This window comes from Trichosurus vulpecula, chromosome 2, assembly GCF_011100635.1.
Source record: "Trichosurus vulpecula isolate mTriVul1 chromosome 2, mTriVul1.pri, whole genome shotgun sequence".
Lineage (NCBI taxonomy): Eukaryota > Metazoa > Chordata > Mammalia > Diprotodontia > Phalangeridae > Trichosurus > Trichosurus vulpecula.
Genome location: NC_050574.1, coordinates 87,247,371 through 87,264,499, shown reverse-complemented (window position 1 = coordinate 87,264,499; position 17,129 = coordinate 87,247,371). Strand labels below are relative to the sequence as shown.

The window sequence follows — 17,129 nt, the reverse complement described above, 5'->3', positions numbered from 1 at the left end:
TCACTTTTGCGCTGAGATTTTAAATGACACACCTTCTCATCCACTGTCACTGGTTTCATTAGAATGTCATTCCTCTTACTACTGTCACTGACTCCATCTCCTAATTCAATGACACACAGCAGAAATACCAAGCCCAATTCATCTGAAGTCCTTACCACAATACCTGATTAGCCCCGAGGATATTTACTGTTGTGGGTGTAAGGAAGCATGATATTTCAAGCACAACAGATATCAGACATGGAACCTGAAAAGTTTACCCAAGACCATTCATTGTTCTGGCTACTCTACTTCTGAGAATACTTTCCTAAGCCCAAGTCTCTTCATCGCTCACAGGTGGGGCTCAACTCATCCTATCCCCCGATTTTCACTCTATTTCCCTACTGCTTTCCTCTCTCCCAGTCCCTGTAAGACTCTGACTTATTTCCTCCATGGCTCAGCCTTTACTTTCTATCTTTGGACACAACTGGTACTTAAGCTTCAACCAAGCCTGGGGAAAGGGGCTTCTCCTTATCTCTGTTGATAACCAGTCAGTTAGTCAATAAACATTTATTAAGTGCCTACTTGTGCCAGTCATTCTGCTAAGCACTGTGGATACAAAAAGAGACAAAAAAAACATTCTTTGTCCTCAAGAGGCTTATTGTCTAATGGGAGAGACAACACAAAGTAAGGTATGATTATTTCCTAGAGTAAGAGGTCATTGACAGGCCAATGCACTCAATAGCAAAAACAATCCCAATGTTTCTGCCCAGTAACCCATTCTCAAAGCCCAGTATTGTTTCTAATGAGTTTTCCAGGCATAGAAGCAGGAGTGGAAAAGGCAGGGGAGTGGAGAAATGGAGGGAATTAGTAAGAGATATCAGAGAGGGAATGAGATGGGAGGAAAGAGAGGGAGGGAGAAAGGTAAGGGAAATGTGAAGGGAGAAGACAGGGAGGTGAAGATTAGCAAAAGCTAGTTAGAAGAAATAAGAGAAAAGTTGGGTTATAGAAGACATATGGAAAAAGGAAGAAAATAAGAGAGCATGGTGAGGTGGTACCGTAGGAAAGAAAGGTTGGAAGATAATGTATCCAGTTGGCAAAGACTCTCCACACTTACCTATTTGTGGTGGCTCTCTCTTTGCTTGCTCCCAAAGCTCTCTTAAGCCCATCTTCTCCCATATCATGAGGGCCACTTCCCATGCCTCCCATTCCCCATAATGATGAACCATGAGTTCAGCCATGTCAGTGTTATCAGCCTTTTTCATCTTACCCCTAGGGATCCTGAGAAATCTCTCTCTAGGGGAAGAATCCTCTAGAAACAACTTGAATTTCTTGAGCTCCTCCTCGGTCAACTCTTCTAAGTAATGCACCAGTCTGCAGCGGAGACTCTCAGTCATATTTGCCCAGGGCCAGGCTCAATAACATAAGATAGAAAAAATTCTTATCACGTAAGGAAATTGGGGTCAACAGTCCAAGACCACCTTACTGTCTCTTTATTCACTACTTGATTGCTTCTTGATTGGCTGGGTAATCTTTACCCAATATCTTCTGCTCTAGGTCAGTATGGAGACCTTACTAAGAAAAGAGCCTAGGAAAGCCCAAAATTTTAGTATTCCTTCAGTGAAATCATACCCAGTACCCTCCCTAATCTCCCACTCTGATAACCCCTTTTCCTATTCTAATCCTTACTCATTTCTGTCAATTTACTCATCATTCATTCTGAAATTTCCTAAGCCACTCAATCTGAAACACTTCTACAATCCTGCAGGTTTCAGTGCAGGAGAGAAATATAAAGGGGTAGGGGTATGCTAAAGATCAAGAGATCTGTCCTAATAAGCAACAGTACAGGCTCTGATTCTAGTTTCTTCCTCTCTCTTACCCAATCAAGATTGGTAATGACAGGCAGTGTTTCTTAATACACACTTTCACATCCCCATAATTAATTCTTAAAGGGCCCATCCTACCACTCAGTGACAGATTAACAAACTGGGGCCATATGGGACTACTATATGGTAAAAGAAGGCCTGAGTCTTGAAGAAAAATTTGAGAGTAATGCAGAAATCCTACTCCCAGAAATTACCAGGTGTGTGACCTTGGGCAATGACTTCATAATTCTGGACTTCAACTTCCTCAAATATAATATAAAACTGGTTAATACATATAGTGCACTGAGGTTGACAAAGTCCTTTAAATACATTCTTTATCTGATTCTCACAGCAATCTAGTGCACAGCATATAGAGTGCATTGAGGTTTATGAAGGCTTTTACATATATTTTTTTTCATTTGATCTTGACAATAAATCTACCAACTTAGGTACTACTTCCTTGATGAAAGTGAGTCTCAGAGAGGTTTATCAAATGGCCCACAGCTACATAGCTAGTATGTATCAGAAGAATTCAAATCCAAGTCCCATCCAACTCTAAATCCAGTTTTCAAGTAATTCATGGTGTACTAGATGAGTTTTCTAGCACCATATTCACTTCTAATGAATGAGAGAAAATCTCTAGGTTTGTCTAACCATATAACTCTATTATTTGCAGAAACTATGTTCAATCTTCACACATAATAGGTAAAGATTGTAGGGGCCCTGGTTAGAAAAGGGATTTATGAGCCCAGTACATTTACAAGTTTGATCTACATATACATTCACACCCATACAGTCCCAAATCTTTCCATCCACTGTTCACATGTTGCTTCAATATACTTAACTTGAAATTTCCATATTCTTGGTAGTTTAAGCTTCATTTTCCCTTTTCCACAAGCTTAGCAGTGGTCTTAACCTCCTCATGCTGGAACCCAAATCCAATTCACTCAGTTTTAATAATTTACGTGAAAATAGAAAACTATATTCCCTATGCTGAAATCTTGCTCCCTTTTGATGATCCTTATGAAGGAAGAAAGGAAGGGAAGGGAAGGAGGAAGGGAGGAGGGAAGGGAGAAAAGCAAGGAGGGAGGGGAGGGAGAAGGAGAGGAGGAAGGAATGAAGAGAGGAAAAAAGACATGATAGGGAGGAAGAAGAAAGGAAGGAAAGAAGAAAAATAAAAAAAAAATAAAGTAAAGCATAGAAAAATAAGATACATAATGACCTCAACTTTATCAATGGAAAGAATAATAAAAAATCAAAACTGAATGTTCTAAAACTATAATGGCCAAAGTTAGGCCTCAAAGGAGAGTTATGGAAAGGCACCTCTTGCTCCGCAGTTCCTCTTTTGCAGTAGAACTGCAGATGTAGAACAGTGCAAACAATGGCCAACTTTTTCAATATTTTTAAGTTTTGCTGAGGTTTTCCTCCTCTTATTTATTCTCTTTTCATGGGGGTTGGCTCTTTGGAAGGGACATGGGGATCACATTGAGAAATGTGAGCTATATAAAGACAAAAGATATCAATAATTTTTTTTCTTTGAAAAGTTGCCCTGGGTCTAATCAGGTATACTAACTCATTGTCTAGTACTCAGTTTTCTCCCTTATTAAAGAGGGATGACAGTATTTCCATCATTTACCAATATGCAAGTGAAATTGCGTTACAATGTACAAACATATCTTTACCTTTAGTCCCATTGATCATACCATGTCCCCGAGGAGCATGTGTCTTGCATCCTCTGAGTAACTCCGAGGACCCCGTCCAAGGACCTGCACTAAAGGAATTCTGGGAAACAGGGATTATATATTGACTAAATACAACAGGAGTAGTGAAGGAATTCAGCCTCCAGGGATGCATTACAGCTATGGGTAAGATTTTGGGTAACCTTAATTCAATTCTATTTAATGAAATTCAACAAACATTTCTTAAGTAACCACTAATTAGTAGCCCTATACTAAGCACTGAGGATAAGTGAAATAGTCCCTGCCCTCAAGGTGCTTATATTCTGCAGGAGGGGATGAAACAGAGCACAAAGTAGTAAAGACAAAGTGATTTCAGCAGGGAGGATCTAAGAATTTGGGACATCGGGAAAGGAGGTGGTACCAGAGAAGAGAATTCCCCCCCCCCCATTCCCATGATATAGGGAACAAAGTAACAGTTAACTCATCAGATCAGTCCTTTGGCACTACAAAGTTAGAGGAGGTGCAATACTCCATCTCATTGAAACCCCACTGGTCTGCCAAGGGCTATTTACCTCAGCAAACAGGTGTGATATAATCTTCCTTAGTGTCTCAAGAGAATTTTGCTCAGATTATAAAGAGGATTCATGCGTTGAGCTTTTTAGACCCTTCCCATGATCACAGTAGTGCAACTAAATTGTCAGGATGAAGGGTGTTTTATCCTGGAAGGCAGAGACCCTGTCCATGAGTGTCTGGTGTTCAGTATGTGTTGTTTGATAAAGTAGGGGTCTGAACCTCAACAATCTTGAAAAGCCTCTCCTTGCCCTCCACACAGGGCTCTTCCCAGCTTTATAAAGTGCTTTTGATAGGGGATCTGGACCCTGGAACTTTCCCATACATTTCAGTAGCCCAGAAACCTGGCATTTGCCTGAGGCATCCAGACTATCCCACTAATCCTTTTAGTTATCCTTTCATTGTGGCCCTCAGACCCATTCTAGACCAGTTAACCCCTTTCATTATCTGCACCTGGCCCACCCCAGGCTACTTGCCACTCCTTAACCCCATCCAGATCTTCTCTCACTAATCATTTTCCCCTTTTTCTGTGTAAAACTATCAATTTTACTCCCATTAAATTGTACATGTTTGTCAGGAATCTAACTAGTGTTATAATAAAACCTCACTACTCTGACCAAAAGAAGGCTTGAGTGGTTGAATTATTTCAAGGTAAATCTGCCCTATACCCTTGCCTTTTGGGGTTCCGAGCAACCCTAGACCCAATCACTTTGTAAACCACAAAAGCCTATGAATTATTATGATCAATATTATTCATATGAGAGAGGTAGTTGGATATAACGGATAAAGGGGAAGTCTCACAGTCAGGAAGACTTGGGTTCCAGTCCTGCCAGTGACATGTATGGCTGAGTGAAGCTGGGCAGATCCAACTTCTTTATCCCAGGAAGCTTTCTAAGACTATAAGGAGCAGGACAGTTCCTCATTTTCATTGATAGAGAGGTTTTGCTTATTATTAAATATCTGCATTCCTGAAATCATAGGTCTCAAACCCACAAAATTAAAAATAAAATAAATTAATGACATAACAAAAGCCTGAGTTATAGCGAAGTTATATTATAAGGTACACATAATTCAGACCAGACCCATTGGGAGTCAGTAGCCTCTTTCTCAGTGTGATGTGAGGGATATCAGAAAGTCCCACTGGCCTCACATATCTCCTTCATTTCCCTGTCAGAGCCCAAGGACCAACATACCCTGACATTCTCTCAGGATAATCTCTAATGGCACAGGGGGAAAAGGTAACTACTCAGTTCCCCAAAGGTTGCTAAATCATAGGAAGTGTGTGTAGGTAGGGTTCCTCATCCCCATAGTACTTTAGACATTCCTTCTAAATTTAGAGATTTGAATTTTGGGGTTGAATCCTGAGGTCATGAAGTACTTACTATGTTTTAGGCACTATGCTAATCACCAAGAGTACAGAGGCAAAAATGAAGCCTTTTTTTTCTTCCTCCAGTTTAATCTTGGCTTCTAGCCATTTCAACTTAAATAATTTACCATCAGTGAAGTAGCTGACCTTGATGCTTTGGGATGTACAGGGTATTCAGGGAAGATTAAGACCTCTGGTGTGAGGGCTGTTTTCTACTTTGGTTGTCTAACTGCTATCCAACTCTCATCCATGGGTCTAAGAAGCTGAAGCATGTGCAGAAGCCACACCCCAGTAATCCATTTTGGCAGACAGGTGTAACAAGAATGGCCTTTGTTTTCTTTGAATGACTCAGCTTACCTCATTGAGCCTTGCTGGATGCCAGCGACCATGCCAGGAATCAGAGAACTTCCTGTGTGATGAGTCATGAGGCTGGCTGAGGGGAGGTGTTAACTCCAGAGCCACGCCCTATTGGGTGTTAACCTGGTCTACGCTAGGGGGAGGGGCCAGCTCAAGAACCAATCAGCTCCATTCAGGCAGCCCTTGATGATGTCAAAAACTCTATAAGAGGGGAGAGGACAGCTTGAAGATCCCCCTTTCCTTTTCCAGTTGGCGCAGCAGTGGTGGGGAGTGTGACTCGGGGCCAGCCCTTGCTCTCGGGCCGAGCCCAGATGTTGGCAACTATGAATTGTATTGGGTCTGTCCGTTGATATTTGTAATTTGTTTGTATTTTGGTTTTGAGGTTCAGGGTGCTGGTTTGTTTTCCCCCAAACTAAATGAATGTTTTGAACCTCAGGGTGCTGGCTTTTTCCCCTGAAGTACGTGAATGAATCTGTATTTGGTATATCTCTTGATGCTTGTCTCTTTGCTCCCCTGAACTAACTGAATGCTGGCGTTTTTTTTTTTTTTCCCCTGAACTAAATGAATGCTGTCTGTACGCTAACTGAATGCTGGATTAAAGTAAGCTGGTCAACCCCTTCACCGTGCTTTCCTTGTTTAAGCAGATAAAAAGAACCTGTGCTTTCCCGGTGTCCCGGCAGCCTCCTGGGTGCTGGCTGTGGGGGGGATCTTATGCCCCCACAGGAGCTGCTAGCTGGGTTATTAAAACAACAGGCTAAACCAGGTTGATGGTAATTGATAGGCCTCAAACCCATAAGTCAGAGGGGTGTCTGCCACAAGCATGCAAAGACTTTTCCCATAGAATGGGTGGATGTGAACAATTTGTTGCAATGGGCCAGGAAGGTGGCTGAAGTAGGCATTGTGGAGTGCTTAGACTTTGCTTAGGCATGGAAGATGCCAAGGCCATCTCTGCATCCTGAGCCATTGAGAGCTGTCTTTTTTTCTTGCCACTGGACTTCAATGACTCTTAAAGAGAGAATGAGGCCAACAACTTCATGTAACTCTGCTTCATTTAAACCCAATTTATGTGTGAGTCAAAAGACCCCATATAATTTTACCATTTTACATTTTACTAGTACATTATTTTACTATTTTACTCTTATTAAAGTCCTGTGGTGTAACAACAATGCTGCTTGCAGCTACTGTGGAGATGGAAGGCCAATAATACCAGCACGCAGGAGGGCTGCTAGCACAGGTTCTTTGATCTGCTTTTCTAAGGAAAGCAACTTTAAGAGGTTTACAATCTCGCTTTAACTAAACATACATATATCATTCACTTAGTTCAGGGGAAAAAGTCAGGACCCTAAACTTCAGAGAAAACACGAGTGAGCCCCCTGCCCCAAGCAAAATGCTAACCTCAGAGTATATATAAACTTCTTCAGGGTCAGAGGGCATCACAATCATGTGACTCAAACTCATGTGACTTAGGCTTTCTTCTGACTTAAGCAGGTCATCAAAGACTCTTGATTCAATCAAAGACTCTTGGTTGAAACAAAGGCAATACTCAGTCAAAGGCACTTCATTGCCTTTAGTGCTGAGAAGTATTCCAAAAGAAAAAAAAAACAGTGAAAAGTTCCACTTTGCTTGCCATTACACTTCCACACCTCCAGGATCCTTAGCCTTACGGTCTAAATGGCCATGGATCCTGGAACAAATACATGCACTATACTTTATGATGCCATCACATAATAACTTATTAGTAAGGTGGCCACATGGTCTTAAAAAAAACATGTCATTCAGTATATTTTATAGCATTTCTCAGAATACCCACACAGCATATATCATTGTTCAATACACTAAATCATAACATTCATAGCAACATCCTTAAGCAAAATATCGTTCAGTAGCATTTCTCAAAATACTTGTTTACACGCAGGGGGTCTCATGTCAGGGTCTTCTCAAGGACAACATATCATATTTAAGGGGTGCCAGAAAATCGAAACACATCCACCCCCAGGTCACAGCAAGTTACAATCTCCTCAGTAAATTCAGAGTGTCCAAGTAAAGTCCTATTTTATGTTGACTCAAGGCTGACTTCCAGACCCCATGATTCCTTCTCAGAGGGCTGACCACTCCCAGCTCTCCCCTAAGTTCACAAGCAGGTAGCTCTCCATTCCTGCTCTCACCTCATCAAAGTTGGTAGGCAGGCAGTTCTCTGCTCCTCTGAGCTCTCAGAGATCTCCTCTATACTCTTGGAGGTGACCTCTGCATTCTTGGAAGGTCTCCTCTGTGCTGTTGGAGGGCTCTTCCCACTCCTGCTCCATGACTCCACAGAATCGTAGCTACCACAGCTGGGAAACAAACAATTACCCCAGCCCCTATACTTTCCTTTTAGTTCGCAGATCCTGCCAACTATGCCATTTTGTAACAACAATGCTGCTTACAGATGCTGTAGAGGTGCAAGGCCAATAACACAAGCACACAGGAGGGCTGCTAGCACAGATTCTTTGATTTGCTTTTCTAAGGAAAGCAAATTTAAGGGTTTTACAATCTCACTTTAATTAAATATATACATATATGTATATATATACACACATATATATATATACATACATATACACACACATATAAACATATATATATATACATACACACACACATACACACACACACACACACATTTCACTTAGTTCAGAGGAAAAAGTCAGTACCCTGAACTTCAGAGAAAATACAAACAGAAATTACAAGCAGAAATTATATAAACAGAGCAAATAAGACAGACAAATCAGCAGAAAAGGCTTCTAACTGTCTGTCCACAGCAAAATAAACATATTTACCAGAGAGAGAAACACCAACATCCAGGGTTTCAAAGCTGGAGGGCTCCTTAAAGGCTACCCAGAGTCTTGTCTGGCCAAATCACACGAACACTCCTCCCCCAACTAGCGCAATGCTAACTTCAGAGTATTTTTGCACCAGAGTATCATACACTTCTTTAGGGTCAGAGTGTATCACAACCATGTGACTCAAACCCACGTGACACAGGCTTTCTCGTGACTTACGCAGGTCATCAAAAACTCTTGATTCAATCAAAGACTCTTGATTGAAACAAAGTCAAGACTCAATCAAAGGCACTTGATTACCTTAATACTAAGAAGCATTCCAAAAGAAAAAAAAACAGCAAAAAGTCCCACTTTCCTTGCCATTACATGTGGCAATTGGCAAGTGATGAAGCAGCTGGGGTAGATATGCTGGAAGCCATAGTAACAACCCTGCACACAGGTGGCTCAGGCCAAAGTGTCATCTTCTCTCTAGACTACAAATTAAAACAACTATGAGGTATGTACCACCTCAAACATATCAGGTTGGCTACAATTGATGAAAAAAATAAAAATGACAAATGTTGGAGGGGATGTGGAAAAAATCGACACTAATACAATGTTGGTGAAACTGTGATCCAGCCATTTTGGGGAGCAGTCTGGAATTAAGGCCAAAGAGTTATAAAACTGTGTATACCCTTTGATCCATCAATACCACTATTAGACCTGCTTCCCAAGATAATCAAGGAAAAAGGAAAAGAACATAAATGTTCTAAAATATTTATAGAAGCTCTCTTTCTGGTGGCAAAGAACTAGAAATTGAGAGGATACCCATTATTTGGGATAGTCTAAACAAGTTGTGGTATATGATTGTGATGGAATACTACTGTGGCATATAAAATGATGAGCTGGTTGATTTTAGAAAAAAACGTGGAAAGACTTGCAAGAAATAATGAAAAATGGAATGAGCAGAACCAAGGGAACATTGTATACAGTAACAGTAATATTGTTTTAAGAATAATTGTGAAAAACTAAGTCATTCTGAGCATTATGAATATGCAAATCAACTACAAAGAATTTGTGTGTATTTATATATGTATGTATCTATATATCTATGTATGTGTATGTATGTGAATATGTACATACACCTACACACCTACACACACACACACACACACATACACATACACACATAAATATCTGTGTTAAATGGTGGCCTCTAGCGTGGGATGGAAAGGGAATGAGACAGTTCACAGCTTGTTACAAAAAATAAATACAATTAATTAAAAATTTATGATACTTTTGTGTTACTTGCTTCTGAATACTGTATACCTAATCTTTTCCACTGATTCCCATATCTTTTTAAAATCTAGTACTAAATGAATTACTAATGATTACTGTTTTGGAGTACAGATTGAGATCTAGTACTGATAAACTCCTTTCCTTCTTATGTTTTCGTAATTACCCTTGTGATTTCTGACCTTTCATTCATCCATATAAATTTAATTTATATATTAAATATGCTTTAGAGAGTTTCATTGATAGAACACTGAATAAATTAAAGATGAAATATCATTTTTATTAATATTGGGTCAATCAACCCATGAACAATTAATATCTGTCCAATTATTTAGCTCTGTCTATATTTCTGCAAGGAGACTTTTATAGGCTGATTCATATAGTCCTTGGTTGAATCTTAGAAGATACATGCCTAAGTATTTTGTAGCTTCTGTATTTATTGTAAATATAATTTCTATTTTTTTATTCTTCTTTCTAGGTTTATTGTTTGTACAGGAATGCTGATAATTTATATGATAATTTATATGGCTCTATCTTATACTTGCAACTTTACTGATATTATTAATTAATTTTTATTTCAATTTTCAGAGTCTTCTAAGTATATTTTCTTGTCATCTACAGGAAATAATAAATTTGCTTTCTCTTTGCTTCTAATTGCATCCTTCAATTTCTTTTTCTGTTATGACTATAGGTAGTATTTCTAACTCAATGTAAAATAATAGTGGTGATACTATATATCCTTTTTCAACCTTTGATCATAATGCAAAGGCTTCTAATTTTTCTTCATTACATATATTTTATACAATAGGATTTGTATAAATACTGTTGCAATTGAAATTCAGGTAAACTGAGGCAAAATGTCTCAACATGTCCAATTTATTGATAAGGCCAGCAGTTACCAATAAAAAGGACCTTAGCACCTCAGCAAGGCAAAGAATACTGATTGGGGGCTGACAGATCATTTTTATTTTCAAAAGGAGCCTCCAAAAACTAGAAGGCAGCATCATAGGTTAGGATGGTTACAAAATCAGAAACAACATAGATATGAGGGATGATATGATTGGCTGGAAATTGGCAACGTGGGGTTAACAACCCCTCCTCTCACTTTGTCACTAGGAAATTCTGATTGACTTAGTCCACCTGCAAGAATAATAAATGGTATAGGGATAATAGATTTCCTCTACTTGGTCACCAACAGCTAGTGGTATAGAGAAAATGGGTTTCTTTTAATTAATAGTTATTTAAATGGAAAATGAATGTTTAAACTTAACTCACAGGAAGATTGAAGTTCTGAACTTAACTGAAAGACAAAGAAACTTAGCTTATGCAGTTATACAAAATGTCAGTGAGATACAGAATGAAATTAATCATAAAACAGAATTAATAGAATTTGTTTTTCTCAATTTCCTCTTCAATCAATGGGAGACAGGTCTCCCACTGATCACTTATCTATGTGCTAGTTCTGTACGATTTTTAATATGCTCATGATCAGTAGTGGCCCTAATATAAGTTTTTCTGCTGCAAGTTTGGAACAGACTTTAACACAGCAACGAATTCAAAGTCTAAGATGGATTATAAGGCACAGAGAAATAAGCACCCACTTGTGAAGGGTGGCTAACAGGCCATTTCCCTGAATCCAAGAGAACCAAGAAGAGGGATTCCACCACAGGTTTCCTGGAATGGGTAGTTGTGTTTCTGCAATAACTTGTTGAATGAAGTGAAGTGAAGTTAGTAAAACACATGTTTCTTTTTGGAAACCTAAGCTGAATAGAGAGTTTGGCAGGGTTCTGCCTGGAGACACTGCATATGATAGCATAACCACATATCAATGACTCATCTGCTGCTAGATTGTTCACAAATATATTATTTGAATATTGACCATTCATGTCCCCAACATGAATTGAACCATGCAAACTGTGGCAAACCACACAGCAAGTATAATTCACCCAAGCCCAGAAAAAATGCTGCCTATGGACAATTGTATAATTGAGTTAATTAAATTTTTATTATTTTTGTTAATGGGTGATAATGGTAGAAATCATGGTTGGTTGAGTAAAAGGCTATTTTGGATAAATGAAAAAAGGTATTGGGACGTAAAATTATTCTAGTTCATTCTTCTTAATGGGACATGCAGGGTCTTTGCTGGGGAAATCAAAAGTTATATTAGTGTTCATGCAGCTATTTATGGCATAGTTAGGGAGCCAGATTTCATACCTAATCATGTGAAACTGTAGAATTAGAGAAACTACGATAGCAAAATGGGGACACTGTCAAAGTCCCCTGAGACAGTGGCATTCAAGATGTCTATGTCTTCTAATGTTTTGTTGTTTCCTGAAACAGGCATGACTTTCCATGTCTGTTGGGGTGTAACAACAATGCTACTTGCCACTACTGTGGCTGTGTAGGCCAATAACACCAGCACACCGGAGGGCTACTAGCACAGGTTCTTTGATCTGCTTTTCTAAAGGAAGCAACTTTAAGGGGTTAACCATCTTGCTTTAATTAAACATACATATATCATTCACTTAGTTCAGGGGAAGAGTCAGCACCCTGAACTTCAGAGAAAACACAAACAGAAATTATAGAAACAGAGGAAAATAACACAAATCAACAGACAGGCTTCTAGCCATCTGACCAAGACATTACATACATAGTTACCAGAGAGAGAAGCACCAACATCTGGGTTTTTCAAAGCCAGGGAGCTCCTTAATAGCTACCTAGAGTCTTGTCTGGTGAAATCATACCACACTCTTCCAGTGAGTGAGCCCCAAGCAAAATGCTAACCTCAGAGTATATATGCACTTCTTCAGGGTCAGAGGGCATCACAATCATGCCATTCAAATCCATGTGACCCAAGCCTTCCTGTGACTTAAGCAGGTAATCAGACTACGGATTCAATCAAAGACTCTTGATTGAAACAAAAGCAATACTCAAAGGCACTTCATTGCCTTAGTGGTGAGAAGCACCCCAAAACAAAAGACAACAAAAAGTCCCACTTTACTTGCCATTATGTGGGGTCAGGGAAACTTTGATGAATGTGTTGATAGATCCAATACCCATTAGGCCCAATGGCTCTAAGATGATACAGAGCTTCCCTCTGTCCCACTTCCCTGTGATGTTGCTACTGACATTATGCTTTTTCCAATCCTCCTGTGAGGAGTGGGCTAGAAAGGGTGGACCTAGGACAGAATATAATAAACTGGTAATGATTAACATGGCCAGGACACAGCCAGGGAACAAAGCAAGGTGCTGCAATATCATGATTAATACTCAGTCTTCAGTACAGGGTATGGGTTTTGCATGGGAAAAGTATATCCAGGATTCCTTTTCTCCAATCTTAATTTCTGTTGGAGTGATCAATAGCACCCAAAATAGTCCTTCCCAAGTGGGTTGAGTCCCATTGGTCTACTGGGATTTCTTGATATAGAGTCATTGTAGGAAAGAGATACTGTCGTCACCAGAAGAGAGGAGATTAAAAATATGTGCAGCACCTTCTAGGACAGCAGGTTTTACCTCAGCACCAGCGTGGTTGTTTACCCATGAAACAGGATCAGTTCTACCAGTGTAAGCAAAACAATGGGCAGTGGCTGGGGCAGCAAGAAGTCTCAGAGCAAACAAAAGGTATTTGATAATTTCCACATTAACAACAGCCTTACTGGCAGATGTCAAAAAGAACAACAACAAAAAAACCGTTCTCTGTAGCCAGAACATCCTAACAGCATGATAGATACCAAATGCACAGCACAAGTCAGTGCTTTTACCTTTGGCTACGTGACATGCCTGGGTAAGGGTCACATGCTTGGCAGTTTAGGCACTGAGACTAGAGGGCAGTAAAGCCTCCCTGTATTGGCAATCAAAATGGGTTCTTAGCACTTAATTCAACCAAGTGCCCTTGAAGAGTTTGGCCTTTGTCTCCTTTGATTAATTCAGTGTCTCTGATTGAGTCTTCCTAGGTGCTAAGCCCCAGGTCCAAACCCCTATCTATTAGGTGCTAAACTTATGTGGGTTTGAATTGGTAACTAAGATGGGGCTCCAGGTGGGGCCAATGAAGGGAGGTGTTAACACCAGAGCCAATAGTAGGAGCTTAAGTTTTGGTCACTCAGATGATGTTTAATGACAGCTAAAGAGTGCATAAAAAGTGAAGACAGAGCTATTTGCTTAGGGCTCTCACTCTTGGTGGGGCCGATGTGGAAACTCTGGGCAGCTGTAGTTAAGAGCCCTCTAGCTTGTAAACCTGGATGTTGGGACTTTGTTAAACTCTGGTAACTATGCATTGAGATTTGAATCAGACAAGGTCTGTCTCTTGATGTTTGTAATTTGTTTATGTTTGCTCTGAAGTTCAGGGTGCTGGCTTTTCCCCTGAACTGAGTGAATGATATTTGTATGCTGGATTAAAGCAAGATTGTTAAGCCCTTAACGTTGCTTTCCTTAGTAAAGCAGATCAAAAGAACCTCAGCTTGCAGCGTTCTGTGAGATGGTTGTTATTGGTTTTTCGCCCCCACAGCAGCTGCTAAGCAGATTGTTGAAACACTCCCAGACAGTGTCATGGTCAAAAAACCATGGCAGCACCAGTGTAGCAAGTACTATCTCTCATAAAATAGCACATGTGAGTATACAAAACATAATGAGTATTTTACAAAGGAGCATCAGCAAGGTCATCTCAGGGATTTTCTGCAGTGTCTCTTACTGAGGAACAGTCATGCACCAGCTTTCCAGAGACTGGCAGATCAGGGAGCAAGAGGGAGGACTGAGAATGGCAGAGCACTTGAGGGTGATATTTTTGTTACCAAGCAAAGTGACTTCAAGTCTCTTGCAAGTATCTCATCTCAAAAATCTTGAATTCTGTGATGAATAAGAAGATCTCAACTTCATGGAGACAAAGCACCATCAAGAGGGCAGCCAAAATCAAAACACAAGCCTTCTCTACCAAAAAGGTGGTGGTGGTCACAGCCCATAGGTATGGCAGTGAAGCAGCAGCCACAGCATGAAGCAGAGCTAGATAAGTTACTGGGCACATAGCAAGCCCTTTTCAGTCATATCTAAAAAGAAAGAAGGACTTTATGTAAATTGTGATTCCCAATACAGGGGCTGATATCAAGGCTTTTTTGAGGTTTGTGAGAGTGGAGAGGTGTTGATTGATGATCAAGCTACAAAAGTTTTGGAACAGAATCTTTAGTCAGAAAAGAAATGTTTGGTTATCTCGCCAAGGGACACATTCTACCGTCAATGATATCTGGCTACCCTGAGAACAGCACACAGCTGTCTCTTGGTCATGGGAACAGATAGACTCTGTAGAGCCTACAGATGGTTAGAGGAAACAAACCTAGTGCCAACAGACAAAATGGAGCCAAGGTACTAGGGCTGGGGAAAGACACCACTGGATTTTCAATTTGGACACTTTGTGGCCTCTATTCTGAAACTGCATCAGAAGATGATAACTATCCTTTTGGGAAATCTCAACATTTGTGGTTGCTAGCAGTAGGTCACCGCCATGCTGGATCAGAGATTAGAAAACATTTTTAATAATGAACTACTAATAATGGGGAGACATGGGATTTACCCATCTCTGAAACTAAGTTGGTATAAGTTGTCTTTAAGTATGATAAATAAATCCCAAAAGTACAACAAGAATAAAATAAACTCCTAATTACCACAAATTCCTAATTACCACCCTCTTCTAGTAAAAAAAAAAATTTTAAGTATTTGAAATGGGGAGGAGATTCAGTTTTTCTAAATGAAGGAATGCAAAAATTATGCCCAATTGAGTTAGCCTTATCACAACAAAAAAGTTTACTAGACCTTTAAAAATTTACTCAATGTCCTTTTAAAAATACCTATGTATATACCTGACAAATTTTTGACACTATGACAATAACTCCAAACAACACTCTTATAATTTTCATAAGAGATAGTCAAATAATTTTAGGTGAAACTTCCTGTTAAATGCAGGCAAACCAGGAAGTTTATAAGTTCTTAAATTCCAGCACTTCAGAATATTACAACACATGGTCATCAGGGCTGATAAAATAATCAACAGCTTTCAAACATTTTTTAACCTTCTTCCAAATAGCAAAATTCATCATTTAACATCATCTAGGTTATATGAGAAGTTACTTTTCTAATAACATATCTGATAAAACTATTCATGAAATTTCACAGTACAAGAAAATTTAGAAACACAATAATACCATATATGATATTAAGAATTTGAAACCTGAATTAAAATCCATTACCAGTCAGGTAGCCTCAATTTAGTTGAATACATTTCCAAATTATCTTACAAAAAAAATCATTCATTTCATCACCATTGACAGTGTATACTGATCACATCTAAAACTTCACATAAAATTATCAAGTATGAAGCAATTACATGTAATTAAAGAAATAATAAACAACAGTTAACATTAACATAAATTTCCAGGCCAAGATAACATAGGTAAGCAGGAAAAATCTCTTGTACCAGTGTGAGAAAAGAGTTTAGTCCTGTGCATGCCACACCAGCACAGCTTGGGCCCCAGCAGACCAGTAGCAGGCTTCAGGGTAACTGAATCAGTGGTACCAGTGTCACTTTCCAGAACTCTCAGCCCAAAGATACTAAGAGGATTGGACAATGGGTTAGAAAGAGATTTATAGGGGGTCCCTTTGCTGGCACCAGGGGTAGGACTCTGTTCCATTGCCTATATGTGGATCTGGGTTGTAGACCTGGTATTAGTCCCAATGTAAGGAGGAGCACTAGCACAACAGAGCTTGGAACCACAGGGGATCAGGGAACTTGATCAGAGTTCCAGGGCTGAAAAGAGTGCTTGTGGTCACTCACACACCAATGCACAGTACAGGAGAGTAGTAAAGACCCCATCCCTCTAGATCATACCGCCTTGAAAGAGCCAAAACCTTAAAAGTCCCCAAAATTACCTCAGAAAATTGCTGCACAAAAGAACTTGAAGATTGCAACACTCTTCACACAAATAAAGTCAGATCTAAATAAATGGAAAAACATCAGTTGCTCATGGTTAGGCCTAACTAATATAATAAAAATGACAATTTTATCTAAATTAATTTGTTTATTCAGTGCTATACTGATCAAACTACCAAAAATTATTTTACAGAGCTGGATAAAATAATAAAATTCATCTGGAAGAACAAAAGTTCCAGAATATCAAGGGAATTAATGAAAAGAAAGGCTAGGGAAGGTGGCCTAGCCATACCAGATATTAAACTGTAC

The 17,129-nt window shown here is 39.5% G+C and overlaps 1 protein-coding gene across 1 annotated transcript in view; it reads right to left on the bottom strand.

Annotated features, from left to right (window-relative positions):
• Positions 1–1,373, bottom strand: part of LOC118839440 (NACHT, LRR and PYD domains-containing protein 3-like) — a 31,258-nt gene extending 29,885 nt beyond the window's left edge. The window contains exon 1 of the mRNA XM_036746909.1: positions 1,094–1,373. Coding sequence (XP_036602804.1) covers positions 1,094–1,373 — 280 coding nt within the window. The remainder of the gene's footprint in view (positions 1–1,093) is intronic.
• Between the last annotated feature and the right edge of the window lie 15,756 nt (positions 1,374–17,129).